Consider the following 15971-nt stretch of genomic DNA (forward strand, 5'->3'; position numbering starts at 1 on the left):
CATGACGGCGGTTCAGTAATCGTGAGTATGCAACCGAGGTTGATAAAATAACTCCATTCGTCGGCTCATCTTCTTTTCACTAATGTGTCGTTACTAATCTGAAAACTAACCACCCGTTTCTTCATTAAACTAAGAGGGGCATGAGGACGCCGGTAGCACTAGCATCAAAAGTACGTACTCTATTTCACTGCGCCGCTTTTCAAGGCACATAGGGTTCCACGCAGGCTGTGCCTCAGAGAAACATTCTGCCCCCAAAAATGCCTTCAATGCACATAAACAAAGCTACCATAATCTCCGTTGCGTCGTTGTGCCGAATATCACGAGCACAATTGTGGTTTCGTGTAACAGCGCAGCGCCGACGTCCGTGTAGTCTGTCAAGTCATTTCCACTCAGGCTGATTGTAACTGCAACGCACAGTCTGGACATCGCGAGGCGCGCACCTCTTTTGTTGTTTACATAAAGAAGTAACCAAAGAAAAGACGTGCACTTTATATATTTGGCTCCAAAAACCACGTCCTTGATTATGAATAATGGCACTTTGCAATATGAGCATTCGTTTTAAATTAAGCGCTTGGTAACGGATAAGGTTGAGCACGTTTGCGCTACGTTCACTTGGAGCAGCCACAGCGCACATCGTCTGTTTCGCGAACTAGCCACGTTTTAAGGGACTGCGTTCGTGTAGTAGTCACAGCTCTCTTCTCTTTTGTGGCGTTTAATAACCCGCGTAGAACACATAAAGCGTCAAACGCTGTAGAGCGTGGTGTTCACTGTCTCTGCCGCCTACACCCTGCCCATCTTTTCTCATGTTGAGAAACGAGCACCTACACGCTCACTCAGCGCATGCACTTTGGTTAATAAGCTCGCTGCTGCCCGATGCCACGCTCAAAGTTTCGCACTGTGCTGGGAGCCGTGTAGCTGCTCTTTTGCAACATGACATCGTACTCGTCACCAGCTGCATGCTCCCGTCTACCAGCAGGCGTAGATGCCACGGGCAGTTCGTTAGCTAATGCACAGCACCCACTGCGCGCTTTCCATTCACTCACCTCGTCACAGTTTGCCCACTTCTGGTGAGCTTGCTCGCCCATACCTTGAAGCGTCGTCAAGCTGTAGTCTTAGGTCTGGCTTGTAGTGGCTATACTGTAAGTGAGCAGGCTAACTGCGCCCGCCATGCCACGCCTACGCTTGCTTTTAAGGTGCGAGCAACCGACATGAAAAGGTCTGCGGAAAGAATGTAAGCTTTGTGATGCTGTAGCCATCGGAGCTTCGAGCCGCTGTGCAAAGTTCGCACGGCACACGCCTCAGCTGATGGACGAGAGCACAGCTTCGAGCGACGAAGGCATTTTTTTATGTGCGTGCGTGTGTGTGCCCACGTCGAAGCCTGAGAGCGAGTGCCTGTTGTCTCAACCTTGGCGAAAGAACGTTCTTTGAGAGAAGCCAATGCGATTCTTTCGGCTCAATCGGAGAATAAGAGAAAAGACACAGAGAAATGCGAGGGGAGGGGGAGACGTGTCGCCAGCGCCGCTGCAGCCGGCAGACTTCGCGTAGGTTTCTCGCGACCTGTGCGCCGTCGCGCGGGTGCATGCGACGACCAGTAAAACATGGTTTCCCTCTCCCCCCCACTTGCCCCTCTCACATCCGCCCTTGTCCTTCCTCTTCCGCTGTCGTTGTAGGAAACTACTCCCGGCTGGTTTGCGAAATACGGTTCGTCCGTTCCATGGGTTATTACCTGATCCAGATCTACATCCCCGCCAGTTTGATCGTGGTTATTTCGTGGGTCTCCTTTTGGCTCCACCGTAACGCTACACCAGCTCGCGTCTCCCTGGGCGTGACCACAGTGCTCACCATGACCACACTCATGTCCAGTACCAACGCAGCACTGCCTAAAATCTCGTACGTGAAGAGTATCGACATCTACCTGGGGACTTGTTTCGTAATGGTGTTTGCCTCACTCCTGGAGTACGCCACGGTAGGATATCTGGGCAAGAGAATCGCCATGAGGAAAGCCCGCTGCCAACAGCTGGCTAAGCTGGCCGAAGAGCACAGACAGAAGCGAGCTAACGCCGCTTCAGCGGGCGAGGCCGGCTCAGAGCCCTTGCTAGCCAGTCCTGAAGTGCCGGTAGTCAAGACGGTCGTAAGTACACGCTGCACTACCCAAACTCCCTTCTCGAGCTTTTTTTACTCACCCGCACCTGCAAAGACGTCCCGATGTCGCTGCTCAGTTCTTAACACAGAACAATTCTTCTTTCTTTTCTTAGTTTCTTCTTCTTGTCTTTCTTCTTTCTTCTTTTCCCCTTGTTCACTTCCATCTTTCCTAACACCCTGCGTGTTCACCTACGCACCGCTCTTTTGATGTTGTTTGTGCCGTCTTGTTGTTGTAAGTTAACGGTACGGGGCCCACCGCAAGTCCTTACCACCAGGCTGGTGGCTCAGTTTACTGGTGGCAACGATCAAGGTAATTGGAAGGTAAGTGATCTCAAGCCGTTGTGGCGGCGATTTGTTACACTACTCAGTCGAATGGCTTCCATTCCATCATGTGGCATTATTCCGGAAGGTTCCTGCAGAAACAGTAAGTCTTGAATGCGTCCATGACAACGTGTAGGTGTTGAATGTTTGTGCGTCAGCATCTTCACTTCAACAATCGTGTTTTACTGGTGCGCGATACGTGCTCTACCGCGTTCTGGATGCTGCAAACAAACGTGACAGGGTGAGCGCGAAAATTCGCTACAGCGGTGGGACCGAGGTGGAACGCAGCGCGGTGTTGAGAAACGCCTGGCGTCAATGAGACGATTGAGCCGAAGGAATTAATGCCATCTGCCGCGATTGATGTTGGAGCCGCACAGTTCTCTGCCCACAGCACCAGCTATGAACTTAGGCACTTTGTCATGCATGAACCTAGGCTGCACAGCTTTTTGCTTGCACCGACTCTAGGATGCTGTGATAGAACGAGCTTATATTCATGCTTGCTTCATGAAGACCATATTCGTGAGCTTCGTAGCGTTTGAGATCATCATCATGGAAGGTTTTGCCCACGTCATCATTTCGTGCAGTGCAATGATGGAATCATTGTGGCATACGGACATTACATAAAGGGATCTGTGTCTTGATCTTCCGGAACGAAGTGACCTAATTTTGTAGGGTATATGTCCAAAGCTTATACTTATCTTCTGTGTGATTTTCTCCTCTGCTTCCAAACAGCACGTTCTCTGAGAGACAGCACACTCAATAACATAGTGACACTCCAGGCAACCCAATAGAACTTCCCCGATATGAAAGGCCTTGGAATACTCTAAACCAATGTTGTAGCAACCAGGATCTGCTGTCGTGTGGGTGGTGATTCACGCGGGCTTCCTCAGCCGCGTCTTGCCGCGGGCCCACAGAGATAGCTTACCAATGGCCGCCTGTTTCTTCACTTCCCTAGGGAACTACTCACGCTTGGTATGTGAGATACGCTTCGTGCGTTCCATGGGATATTACCTGATCCAGATGTACATCCCTGCTGGCCTCATCGTCGTAACCTCTTGGGTGTCCTTTTGGCTCCACCGTAACGCTAGCCCGGCCCGCGTGGCCTTAGGCGTCACCACAGTGCTCACCATGACCACGCTAATGTCCAGCACGAACGCTGCACTGCCCAAAATATCGTACGTCAAGAGTATCGACGTCTACCTGGGGACGTGCTTCCTGATGGTGTTCGCGGCCCTCCTGGAATACGCCACGGTAGGATATCTGGGCAAGAGAATCACCATGAAGAAGACGGCCAAGCAGCAGCTGGCCAAGATGGCGCAAGAGCATGCCTCCCGGAATGCACCGCCGCCTTCATCGGAGCCCGAGCCTGAGCTGGCGATGGTCAGTCCGGAACTGCCCGTTGCCAAGATAGTCGTAAGTACATCGCGCCTATAATTTTCCTATGGCCTGCCCCTCTACTTGCTTTGGACGCGTCTCTGCGATCTCACTGTTCCTCTGGTTCGTCTTCTTTCTTTCATTATCTTCTCTTTCTCTCTATCTCTCAGCCTTTCGGCATTCATTCTAACACCTCTCTCTCTCTTTCTCTCTGTATCCACCCTTGCTACTCCTGACACAGCTTTGTAGTGTTGCAACAGTGTTTGTAGCGTTGTTTAATGAGACTGCTGTCTCCCCGACTCACTTTTGCCTCCCTAGCACGGAAGCCTCCTTCCTACGGCGGGAACCGAAACAGGTCAACAAGAACAAGGTTTGGTGCATTCCTCATGCAAGCTCAGCTTGGTGTAAAACCTTTTGCATGATTCTCTTCTTACGTTCTTTTCGGGGGCTCTAGCTGCTACCTGCGGTAAAAGGTAATGTATGAACGTAAGGGACGCTATAGCTTATCCGTAGAAGAGGTTTCATACTCGCGACAGGCAGGTGCGGAAGGCGATTCTTATAGCGCAAACGGGCAGTTTGTGTCCAAGCAAGATAACTTGGCTATTAGCCTTCTTTACACGTGTGTATCGCAATACCATTAGAATGTTTTGTCTTGATAGATTACCAAGCTCTAAATAGTAATGATTGTGGTCACAATAGGCATTCGTCAAACTTTCCCCTGCGACAAAACAAGTTACTCACCTTTGTAGTTATGTAATGTCTGCACATGACAAATCGTACAAGATGTAAGTGCTGCATGTCACGCCCGCAAATAACCACGATTGTACTGTCGCACTGTTGTCCAAATAACGTATATAACGTTATATGGTTGACGTTCACCGGTTTGTGGTGATTTTCTGAAATCTGGAGTTCTCGAGCCAGCCATTCAGCCCTCGACCGTAGTCTTTATAGTCATTCCACTTCGCATACCCGTTTTATTTCTGTAGAGACATTCGAGGGCACTCGGATGTGTTTTACGAGTGTCACGAGCAAGCTTTCTTCGTGTTTATTTTCGCGTGCTTTTACAGATTCAGAATGAGTGCACTTAAAGCACTTTGCAGTCAGTAGCAACGGCACGTACTACAGCTCTGCCTAACGGCAGTTAATAACTGTGTCAGAATGAGAGCTAGAAATAAAGAAGCAACAAATTTTGAGCACTTGTTGAACACCTGCTTTACTGCGAGAATAGATTATCTGATCCCCAACACATGCGTCCTCGCATTGCTACTGGTAGAAGGTCAATTGTTGATTCTTAGCTATGCAGAACAACTTGTGCGTTACATCAATATATTGAAGTACTTACACGGAGAATTCGCCTGATTGACCAATGAAGCATACAACGTGCAGAAATACTTTTCGCTTTAAGTTAGTGCCTAAAGGCTTGATACGCAGTAGGAGCACCATTGCGCTAACATAGAGGCAGGTATGACGGCCCTTACGACTACTTTTCTGGTTACATCCACAATATATCATGAATGAATCCAGTTTTCATGTTAACGGCGATTTTACGTTATATATAGACGTGTATTAAACGTCATATTCTGTATTTAATTAGATGACCATGCAACTAGGAATGGTCTAAGTGTATTGCACCATGTTTCAATTTTGAGAGAACCGACAGTCTGAACTCAGCGAATGCGAAATCGCTTGAAACTCGGTCCCGAAAGGTCGTTACTCGTTCGACATACTTTAAAAGAAATTTCGAATGTGAAGCACCAGACGTGGTGTAGACGTTTTACGACGTGTTGATAAGGTCGGCGCCTCTTCCTTCTTACTAGAGTCCTTCCTACTTCCGCACGCATTAGCTCTAAATTTGTCCTATTGCATTAAAGGAACGAGATCCGTTGGAAACCACCGACGCTGCTCGTGCAAGAGGAAGTGGCTCCCGACCAAACAGTCGTATTTTCGAGAACCACTCAAAGTGTTGTGCTTATGGGACGAAACGGTAGCAGTTCTTCTCACGAAGACTTTCCCTCGCTTTCCGCTTCACCAAATCAACACTCATGTCTCACGAGACAAGCGCACGCACTCCATGCACATGACTCCAGCACCCCACTGCTCTCGCGAAAGCGCACGTTTCCTCCCTCCGTTTCTCTGTGGCTCACCGATTCGATGACTATCGTCATTGTCCAGCCTTGTTTGGCTTAGTCGTAGAAGGGACGGGAGCACACGCCAACGCCGAGTACTTTTCACGTTCTTCAAGGGCAAACCCAAGTACCGCCTCTTCGTTGCCGCCACTTTCTGGTGCTGAGACGGTCGCGACAACGAACAATTGTCGCTATCCCTGGCATCGAGCGCGCGAAAGAGGTGACACTTCGCCAACGTCCTAGTAAGAATATGTCACGTGTGGCGTTTCGTTCACTTTGTATTGCAAGCTGGCACCGTAAAGAATGCGTAGCGACAAAGGGTGCGCGAATGGTGCGATGGTACGGTGAACTCTGTCTGTCATCTGTAAACATGCGCCCACATTTATTCATGATGCTATTCGACTGATTTTTTCTCAACTTCGAAAGCGTCGTTGTCCCTTCAACATTTCATCTCCAAGATCTTCATATAAAGGTACGACAACGGCTACGACGAGTACAGAATGAATCAGGTCGGAAGCAGATGGACCCACATAACTCCTGCTTCTTTACTTCTCGTCTCAAGACAGTGACTGGAATCTGAGCCATTCGTCATATGCACGCAAGTATAAAGTGTTTCAACACGATGACAGATGTCATAAATTCATGACTAAATTAACTTGAGCTCACTTGCGTGGTTAGAGTGACTCAAGGAGCGGCTAGGATTGTATAGCTCGAATAAAGTTTCACATGGTTAGCAAGTTGCCGATCAACGATCGAATGTGTATGGTTAAGCCGGGACCAAACTGGGCTAGCTGCTTCGCGCCGATCAAGGCTGAATATGGATCGCGATGACCGACAGAGTTCACGGGGCACGCCGAGCGCAAGCGCAATCCGATTGAGCAAGTTCTGTTGCACCGTCTCGAGCATCGTTGCGGGAGCCGCGCAGCTTAAAAACGCGCTCTCCTGTGGCGTGTGTCTCCTCCCCATCTCCTTCCCCGATTCAGGAAACTACTCCCGCCTGGTATGTGAAATACGGTTCGCCCGCTCCATGGGCTACTACCTGATCCAGATCTACATCCCGGCCGGATTGATCGTGGTTATTTCCTGGGTCTCCTTTTGGCTCCACCGTAACGCTAGTCCAGCTCGCGTCGCGCTCGGCGTCACCACCGTGCTCACGATGACCACACTCATGTCCAGTACCAACGCAGCGCTGCCCAAAATATCCTACGTCAAGAGTATCGACGTCTACCTGGGCACATGTTTCGTAATGGTGTTTACCGCGCTCCTGGAGTACGCCACGGTAGGATATCTCGGCAAGAGAATCACCATGAGGAAAACCCGCTGTCAGCAGCTGGCAAAACTTGCAGAGCAACACAGGCAGAGATGCGCCGCAGCTTCTTCCAACGAGCCAAGCTCTGAGCCCTTGCTAGCCAGTCCTGAAGTATCCATTGTCAAGACGGTCGTAAGTGAACACTCTCTCTCTCTCTCTTTTCTTCTTCTCTTTAAGGCCTCGTTGTATTTCTTTTACCTCATTACTTTTGTGTACTCTTCATATTTTGTTTGTGCGTTTGTTTTTTACGTCTTGCTGTCTGCTCTCGCATATACTCGCCTCGTTTTGGCGAGCAGCCGTCATGAAGTGAGTCAGTTTGGTTTGAACAGTCTTATAACGAAAGAAGCGGGATTGGTCATTTACTTCGCAAGCTCGTTGAATATTCGCGCGCGCAAATTTCAAGCCCAGTATTTGCGACCAGTTTTATTTTAAGGTAGTTGTCCGTACATTTTAATGCGAAACAGTTAAGGGCCCCACGTCGCAGAACATCCGGCGTCGGTATCCGGCGTCCGACGCCGACTGTCCTGTGAGCGAAAGATTATTCCGAACCACGCATGCACCCCGTGTAGCGCAGAGGCGTTACTAAACTAACTAAATTTCTTAAAGTAAAATGCGTCAAAAACATCGTGAAGTACGACTTACACACAACCTACAGATATGATAGCGTCAGATTGGAATGTACAAGAAATTATAATTCTGTTACGCGGAAGCTCAAACACAAACCCCTTTTCAAGCGTCTTAACCATTCATAGAGTGGCGCGCCCGGTTCCATGCAACACCATCTAGGACGTGCTCGCATCCGCGGCCCACGCCAGAGGCCGCGTTTCTACCAGAAAACACGCCTTCGTGCGTCGCGTTCCCGGCCAGCATTTCCTGGCAAACACTAACGTTATACAAGCTGCAGTTGCCGGGAAGCGTAAGGAGCACTCTGCGATCTTTGAATGTTATCGCGTTCGGCTCTAAAAGACGAAGCTCCAAATTTTTATTCCGGTGCCGACGCATTTTGTACAGTGCAAGTGTGAGGCCCCTGAGAAGTTTTGTACGGCGCGCTGCTTGTTAATTTGTGAGTTTCAGCTGATATAGCCTTCTTTTGTTCGTAATGCTGTATTTTTCGATTCTGTATTTCTGTTGTATTGGCTACCAATCTCCGCGTCAGATTGTTATATTTTTTTTCTTTTTGTATCTGCTTTTACCGAGGCCTGTCATTACAAAGAGTGCGCCTTTCGATTACGCCGCATGTGCTCAGCACTTCCGATTGATCTAAAAAGAAAGAAAAGAAGACTGCGCGGCAACATCACTGATTTGAACTGTGCACATTTGTCACGTTCACTACGGGGCACGTTGCGTGGGGAGCGCGCACTGCTTTGCAAACACCAGTCGTTTATATACTCCCTATCACAATTGTGTCACAATGGAGTGGAGGCTTATAGGATACATGACGTAAGGACACGATAACTTTCACGATCCGTTCCTGATTGGTGGAAGCTACTACAGTTTTTACTGCACTACTACATCTTCGTGGAACGAACCCCTTACTCCGTTCCTCAGTAAAATCTGGCAGTGAATTGCAAATTATGAGGAGTGCTGTCGGGCTAGAAATTGTGCAGACAACGTTTTGAAACAAAAGGGCGTGCCTAGTAGTATGCTCACGTGATCGCGGCTCCTGACTCTCTTACTCCAGCGTCCACGTTAACTTGATATGGAAAAAAAATTATTATGGGGTTTTACGTGTCAAAACCCCGATCTGAATATGAGGCACGCCGTAGTGGGGGACTCCATAAATTTGGACTACCTGGCGTTTTTTTAAATCTAAGTACACGGGTGTTTTCGCATTTAGCCCCCATCGAAATGCGGCCGCTGTGGCCGGCGGGTAAACGGAACGTGTATATATATATTCGTTTTCGGATAGTGTTACACTGGGGCAGCGCTGTGACAGAAGTGGTGTGCCTCCACAATTTGTAATCTAACTAGGCTTTGGCATCCACTCCAGTGCCACATTATTGTGAAACAGAGTATACAAAGGAGCTGACTCACTTCAAACCACAACAGTTATCTCTCTATATCTCTCTTTAGTTTATTCTACTTCACTGCAAGCATGTCGCATTCTTTGTTTTGGGCAGTTCACCATGCATTCTTTTAAGAGAAATTGTTTATAATTTCCTTCACTCGCTTCGCTAGAGGCACCCTGGTCACGGTAAGAGGTTAACGTGTACAACTTGCACGGTGACTTTACGCTTATGTGCACGAGAAGGGACGTCTTTGCAGGGGCGTAATATCTCTCCCTGCTCATCCTTTCTCTTTCACTTACTTACCTTTCTCTCTTTCTCTCTCTAGCTGCCTCTTTTAATCAGAAGCGATATGCATAGAGTTTTGAATTCGAGGATTACGGCTGGCTAAGTCGGCAGGAGTCTTTTTGTCGCTTACTATTTGCCAGTGAACACCAGTCTCTCTCATCTTTACGTTCCCAAATTATACGGTGAAACTCTTCAACAAGGCAAAGCATTGATCTCATGCACGTACCTTTTTCAAATCATAAACCTAACTTTCTATACGCTCAAAGACACCTCGAAAAGCAGCCTTTTTATAAGTATAAGCATTATTTAGATGTAAAAACATATACTTTTGATCTCAGACATGTAATCCCTGTTTCACTCAAGTAGTATTTAAAAAACAATCATTATGGTACATTTTCCAGCCGCTTTTTTCCCCCCCACACCTGATATTAAAATACATGGTGTCGATAAAGAAATATCAGCGGGAAGTGTTATAAAAATAAATTCTAAGGTTATTTAACTCTATGCTCTTAGTGCTGTTCCGCCTAATCCGCTCTGGTACAGTCGGCTCCCCGTATCTTTTCCTGTCTCGAGCTTGACTCTTATTGCCTCGTAAAACGAGACTTTTTATCTCCCCGAGGTCATCCTGACTCGGCGTTATTACAGGCCCTCTTGTCACGCATATGCAGAGAGAATAAACGTGTATAGACAGGCTTCATCAACTTCTCTTTTATGGCGTCTTTCCTTTCCTAGTGTGCTCTATCTTTCTTCGCCTTTCCTTTTTTTTCTTCCTTTCCTTTCTTCTTCTTGTTCTTCTTCTTCTCTCACTGCTTTGAACGCTGTCGCATTGCCGGTCTCCGACGTAGCTCACGCAACCCTCTGCACCGCCACGCATTGCCTCTCTCGATCACGCTGTCACACGATCTGCTTACTCTTTCTTTTTTACCTCTCTCTCTCTCTCCCTCTCTCGCTCCGATTTTTTTTTACCCAACTCCGTGGGTATCTTGAATGCGGAGACACCGCTTCCGTTTCCTACGTGCCCCACTCTATACTTTCTTTCTCTCGCTCTCTCTCTTGTCTTTTTTTTTTTTTTCGATGGCGCACAATGCCGAACCTCAATCCACGGTACAGCGACTCTCCGTCTACGCCTATCTCTGCTATTCGCGTGTCAAATCGACAGCCAGCCAGCGGAAACTGCACCACTTCTCTTGGCTTCAGCACTTGGCTTTTGCTCTGTACGCATCAAAAAAGGTTCTTGCGCAATGCGGGAGCGCGCCCTCGTGGTGAAACTGCGCTGCCGATACGCAAGGCGCTGCAGATGCGGGGGCCACGACAGAACATGTATTGCGCGTGATGCTGCAAACGGACACGGCGCTAGAACGCGCCCGTCACCGATCGCATATTTTTTTTTCGTTCGCATGATTTAAAGCTTCAGAGCGTGGTAAAAGCTACGTAGGCTCCGTTATTTTCTTTTCATTTTCTTCTTTTTAACTTGTCAGAAGCCAAGTAACCTCATCGGCGAGTGATAGGAGCAAATTTATTCGTACTTTCTTATTTGCGTTACTTTCGCCGTTAGCTTGAGTAAACTACAGCGGAGTTGTCAGTTGCACAGACAGGATGCGCACAACTTTAAGAGAAAGAGCACAGTGTTGTTTCTAGTAATATAATGTTGGCTACGTAAAGAACATAGAAAGAACAAACCAACAGTAAAGGCAGAACAAAAGACACTACAAAGCATTACTTTGTCATTTATTGTTACCAAGCACTGTCAGAGACGAAGCTGAGTACAGTACAGAAAACGACGACGCTCGTTGTTGTATAAACAATATAAGCTTGCTAATCGTCAATTGCTGCCGCCAGCGTTGGAAGACAATTTGCAATATGTGAATGTATGTCGTATTTAAGACTAAGAGAAGGAACTGAATATGCATATACTGAATTACTATTTTGGAACACTGTAGAAACAACGTGAATTTTAAAGGCGAGTGACAATTAGTGAATCTCGCTGGTGAAGATGACAAATGAGGTCATGCAAAGGTCTTTGTCCAAACATTTTGTTTTCGAAACAGTAGCAGCAGTGGATAGCGGCACAGGGTACGCTATATCTGCGCATAGTTTCACAAATTTTATTAAGAAAAGACAATCCTCAAGGTCAACAATATCAAAAGCCAGTTCAATGTGTCTCTTTTGTACTTTCCACCTAATTCATTTCCACCAAAAAAGCAGAGCCACTGCCAGTGGAGGAACGCATTCATGTCGCACGGGTATGTTTAGTACACACGTGGCACATCATCAACTTATATTTACGCAACGCTGTCACGAAAGACCACTAGTGAGGGAACATTTACGACACCAAGTTATTGCGCTTGTAGCTTACGGAGTCAGTTCGTGTCGTTGGCTTGAGGAATGGTATTGTAATATGGCGCCATTCTAGGGATACGTAGTCTGCTACATATGGGCGGCGAAAGGTTGGAATTAAGAGTCGAAGAGAGGCTCTCACGCGTCGGCGGTGCGGAGGCGCGTGTGAGTCGCATCGGGGCCGGAGTGGTGGAGCCCCAGTTGCGATCCTTGTGGGTGCCACCCCCGGTTTCCCAGGGTTCCTGTCAAGTTTGTCCTGCTGCGGTGGCATCCCAAGGACAACCGAGGGAAGCACCACCAACCGGATTTACCATGGTGAGTCGTCGAAAACGCCGACGCCGGCGCCAACGCGGCGCGCGCACCAAACTCCGTGACAAGTCTTCTGATCGTTGTTGTTGTTTTATTTTGTTCTTCGGCGCGTTTGAAAGCAGTGGCAGGAATTGAACGTGCAGTCTAAAGAATTTGCATCATTGCGTTTTTTGAGAAAAGATGGCGACGCCATGAGCGCTTCATGTTTAAAGGAAGCGCTTAAAACCAGGGACCAAGTGAGGAGAAGAGACAGGACACATGTGTCGACAACTGCACAGTTGTAGTCGCCGTATGTCTCCTCGTCCTACTTCGGCGCATTTTTCCTCCTTCGCTTTGTCCCTCGTTTTAAGAGCCTTGTTTAAAGATTAACCAGTAGCAACTCGCCATTTTTTGCTTTTATCAACTGACGTCTCGTAAAAGCCGGCAAAGACATGTGTTATCATGCCTAGCTATACCTTTGTTAAAGGAACAGTGAAGCCGCACAGCAAACGTTTGGCGGAAATGCTTCTTTTATACATGCTGTTAACGGTGCGGTATTAACGGTCCAGAGGTAATGAGTTACACGAGGTTAACTCTACTCATGAACAGTATTATAGCGTACCAAAATGAATTATTAAACCTCTAACGGTAAAGCTGCAACCTCAATTTCGTTGAAACGCAGTTGGTTAGACACGGCAAATTTGCGTAATCTAAAATATAGAAGCCTCCATTTGTCCATGTGCGATTGTCGCCATAGCACAAAAATATCGTACAGGCGTAAAGACGCAGTGCCTATAACGCACTCAGATTGTATTTACAATGCCGAAAACACTTTGCGTTGTTGCCTCGAACGTGTGGTTCGATATATATATAGCCTACAGCACGTGCTGACCCGTGACTCTCGATTATTTCAGTCTTAGTGCGCGCCGGAATATGCATTTTGACAATATAGTGGCATACATAAAAATGGAAGCGGTTTGGCTGTTCCTCCCTATTCGCAACGTACTCTAAGCGTCTTCACAGCTGGTAAGAGGGTTATGTTTACGCCCACAGATTTGCTTTCGATTCTCCCCATTGCTACGAAGCTGGAACTGCTTCAACTTTCTTTTTTTGCTTGCGCGCGTACGTGCTTCTTGTGCAAAAGCATCTCGCATTATCGCTTCCAGCTTCTTGCGCTTTTTTTTCGCACTTTCCGTATGAATCATTTTTTTTATCTCGTCAGCGAGCCGTACTTACTATTGCACAGCACTGTAAAGAACTGCTGTGTTCTAGGTGCGACTTTCAGAAATTGTCTAAATGTTCAGTGTGATGCCGCTGTGGCATCATCTGGGGCAGCTGCCGGCAGCCCACCTGAAATGTCATCGGAAACACCACTCAGACGATATTATAAGCATTCCAGGCATACTACCTAAGCGGACGTACCGCAGGATGGCGTTGTTAAGTGGCGGCGGCCGAACGGGGTTGCTCTCTTTCTCTCTCTGAATTTCTGGCGCATAACTATTAACGAATACCTTGCGGCCCTTGCTTTTCAGGGTCGCAGAGGCGCAGACCAATGTTGCCCTGGTCTCCAGGGTTCATGTCAGGTCTGCCCCGCTGCGGTCGCCTCACAAACCCAACAACAGGCTCCTCCACCAGGGATACCTATGGTAAGGCCAGCCCCAACCACGTTCTGTGTTGCGTTAGACGCTTTTTGACATTTCTAGTATGTTCTCACAGTTGTGAAACTTGAGTCTAAGATTTTACCACTCCCAGTTTACCTGGTCTAACCTCGTCGTCTGTTACGAAAACCGCTGATTTCCACCAAAACTGCGCCCTGCATTCAGTAGGAGCCTCGACAGGAGCGCGTGTAACTTGTACTGCATCCATACTTGAGGGCTCACGCTGCTTCTGGTGCTATTGCGACAGCCTCTTACACGTTCACAATCTCAGCTGGAAGCTGTTATTGTGCCCCGACATTCCGGAACGCGGGAACAGGGAAACTACCTTTTGATTTTCTTTCTTTATTTATTGCTACATTATTTTTTGACCAGTACATCCAGCCCTCTTACCCACGAGACATGTCTTTAGATTGTCGAATGCTGACCTTTTGTAGTTTTGGCTTACAGCATGTGGATCATGCTTCATTAATAGAACAGTGTCCCTGAACAATGGTATGATAACCTATCAGACGCCGGCTGTTGGGCGATATGTGGAAAGAGGCTAAGCAGCGTAGTGATGGTTCAGGGTCAACCTCGGACCGTCTCTGCCGATTATTAGTCCCTAACATTGACGATGTTCGTGACGTCAGGGCTTGCTCCACGAGCGCACGCTGCTCAGACTGTTCGCGGTTCGTTTGAAAACAAATCTTGCCTTTTTGTGCTCTGAAGGATAGTCGTTTTCTATCTGATATGCTGGACATTTTCTAAAAGTGTGTAGCTTATACAAAAAAGAAACTAGAGATTAAAGAACAATCTACTTTTCGTGGAATCCTTCAGCTGGAAAATTATGAATATGACACAAAACTCACGATAGCAAAGTTTAAAAGCGTAGGCCAATGCAAGAAGACGTGAGTGCCTGGAGTGTTACGTCACGCTGAATATAAGTAGAGCGTATTCTGAGGAGCGCCATGACAAAAATGAAGACTGAGTGCCTAGAATGGCCACAGCAGTCGCGCGTATGCTGCCTTTTAGGAGTTCTCTAAAAGGTTGACAACAAAAGAATTGCCTATTTTTGCACATGTGAAGCAAAGAAATAAACCTGAAAATACTGGAAGCATGGTTTATTTCTTGTCTTACTTTGAAATTCCACGTCTGTCTGCACACCCAGGTTCAATTTGTGTCAGACTTCCAATATAATGTCTCATTCCTTCAGCTCCTCAGTACTTTTTCTTCATGCCACTGCTTCTCTCAAACGTTCAGTGTCAGATAGATTACCTGAAGTATGCTTTATTTTATGTCCAGGAAACTGTGTTGCCAAAGATCATTTCGTTATGCTGGTGATGGCAGAACATGCCCTCCTGTTTTCTTTCTTGTGTCGCACATAGAATCACAAAGTGAGGGAGCCGTATAGGACTATGGTGGTTATGCCGAGCAGAAACTGCCACATAACCGGGTGCCACGTAAGGATTTTCACGACCACTTCCTTCTGGGAACCATTTCCCTTTCACACGCCGAGCAATGCTGAGCACCGCCAGTCAGCAACATTCACAGCACCGCTGCTTCTGTGACACGCACTGCTTTGGCTTTTCGATCACCAGCACCTCTCACGTACAACGCCCTTCAAGAAGTCATCCTGGAAGGCTCGTCTCTTCTACTATGCCTTCGACGCAAATGGCGCTGACGATCAAGGTTCACTAAACAGCAACCAGTGCGCCAGAAACAAATTAAAAAATAGCATGTCCTAATCCGTATTACCATTTTCGCAAACCAAGCACACCAGAGAACTAACTATACGTGTACAGCCACGCCGGTGACGCGATCTCCCTGCAAGAGTTTAACCAAAGCCCAAGTGCTATAATTGCCATGACCGGTCATGTTATAACTTGCAGCTGCCGTAGAGCGCCCATAGCAAGACAGTCATTAGCATGCAGTGCCTGTTCTTGTTGTCGTTCGACGAGAGCATTCATGCGACATGAAAAGGTTACTTCTGTGTTATTGTTGTACAAACTTACAGGATGTCACCAACAGGGGCGCTGCTCCTATCATCCATGTACCCGGTGCCCCGGTACATGGTAAATGGTAATACTTATGCAGACAAACTCTGTATTAAAGAAAAAAATATTCTCATCAGCAACGAGCCCGT

The 15971-nt window shown here is 47.4% G+C and overlaps 1 protein-coding gene across 2 annotated transcripts in view; it reads left to right on the forward strand.

Annotated features, from left to right (window-relative positions):
* Rdl (Resistant to dieldrin) overlaps positions 1 to 15971 on the forward strand; it is a 229627-nt gene that overhangs the window by 195615 nt on the left and 18041 nt on the right. The window contains exons 7-9 of one of the 2 annotated variants that reach the window (XM_055073792.1): positions 1671 to 2131; positions 12141 to 12218; positions 13724 to 13837. In XM_055073792.1, the coding sequence (XP_054929767.1) occupies positions 1671 to 2131; positions 12141 to 12218; positions 13724 to 13837 (653 nt within the window). Of the gene's footprint in view, positions 1 to 1670; positions 2132 to 6946; positions 7405 to 12140; positions 12219 to 13723; positions 13838 to 15971 lie in introns of both variants that reach the window. The other variant, XM_050184372.2, reaches the window with a different exon arrangement.

Source organism: Dermacentor andersoni, chromosome 4, assembly GCF_023375885.2.
Source record: "Dermacentor andersoni chromosome 4, qqDerAnde1_hic_scaffold, whole genome shotgun sequence".
In the NCBI taxonomy this organism is placed as follows: domain Eukaryota; kingdom Metazoa; phylum Arthropoda; class Arachnida; order Ixodida; family Ixodidae; genus Dermacentor; species Dermacentor andersoni.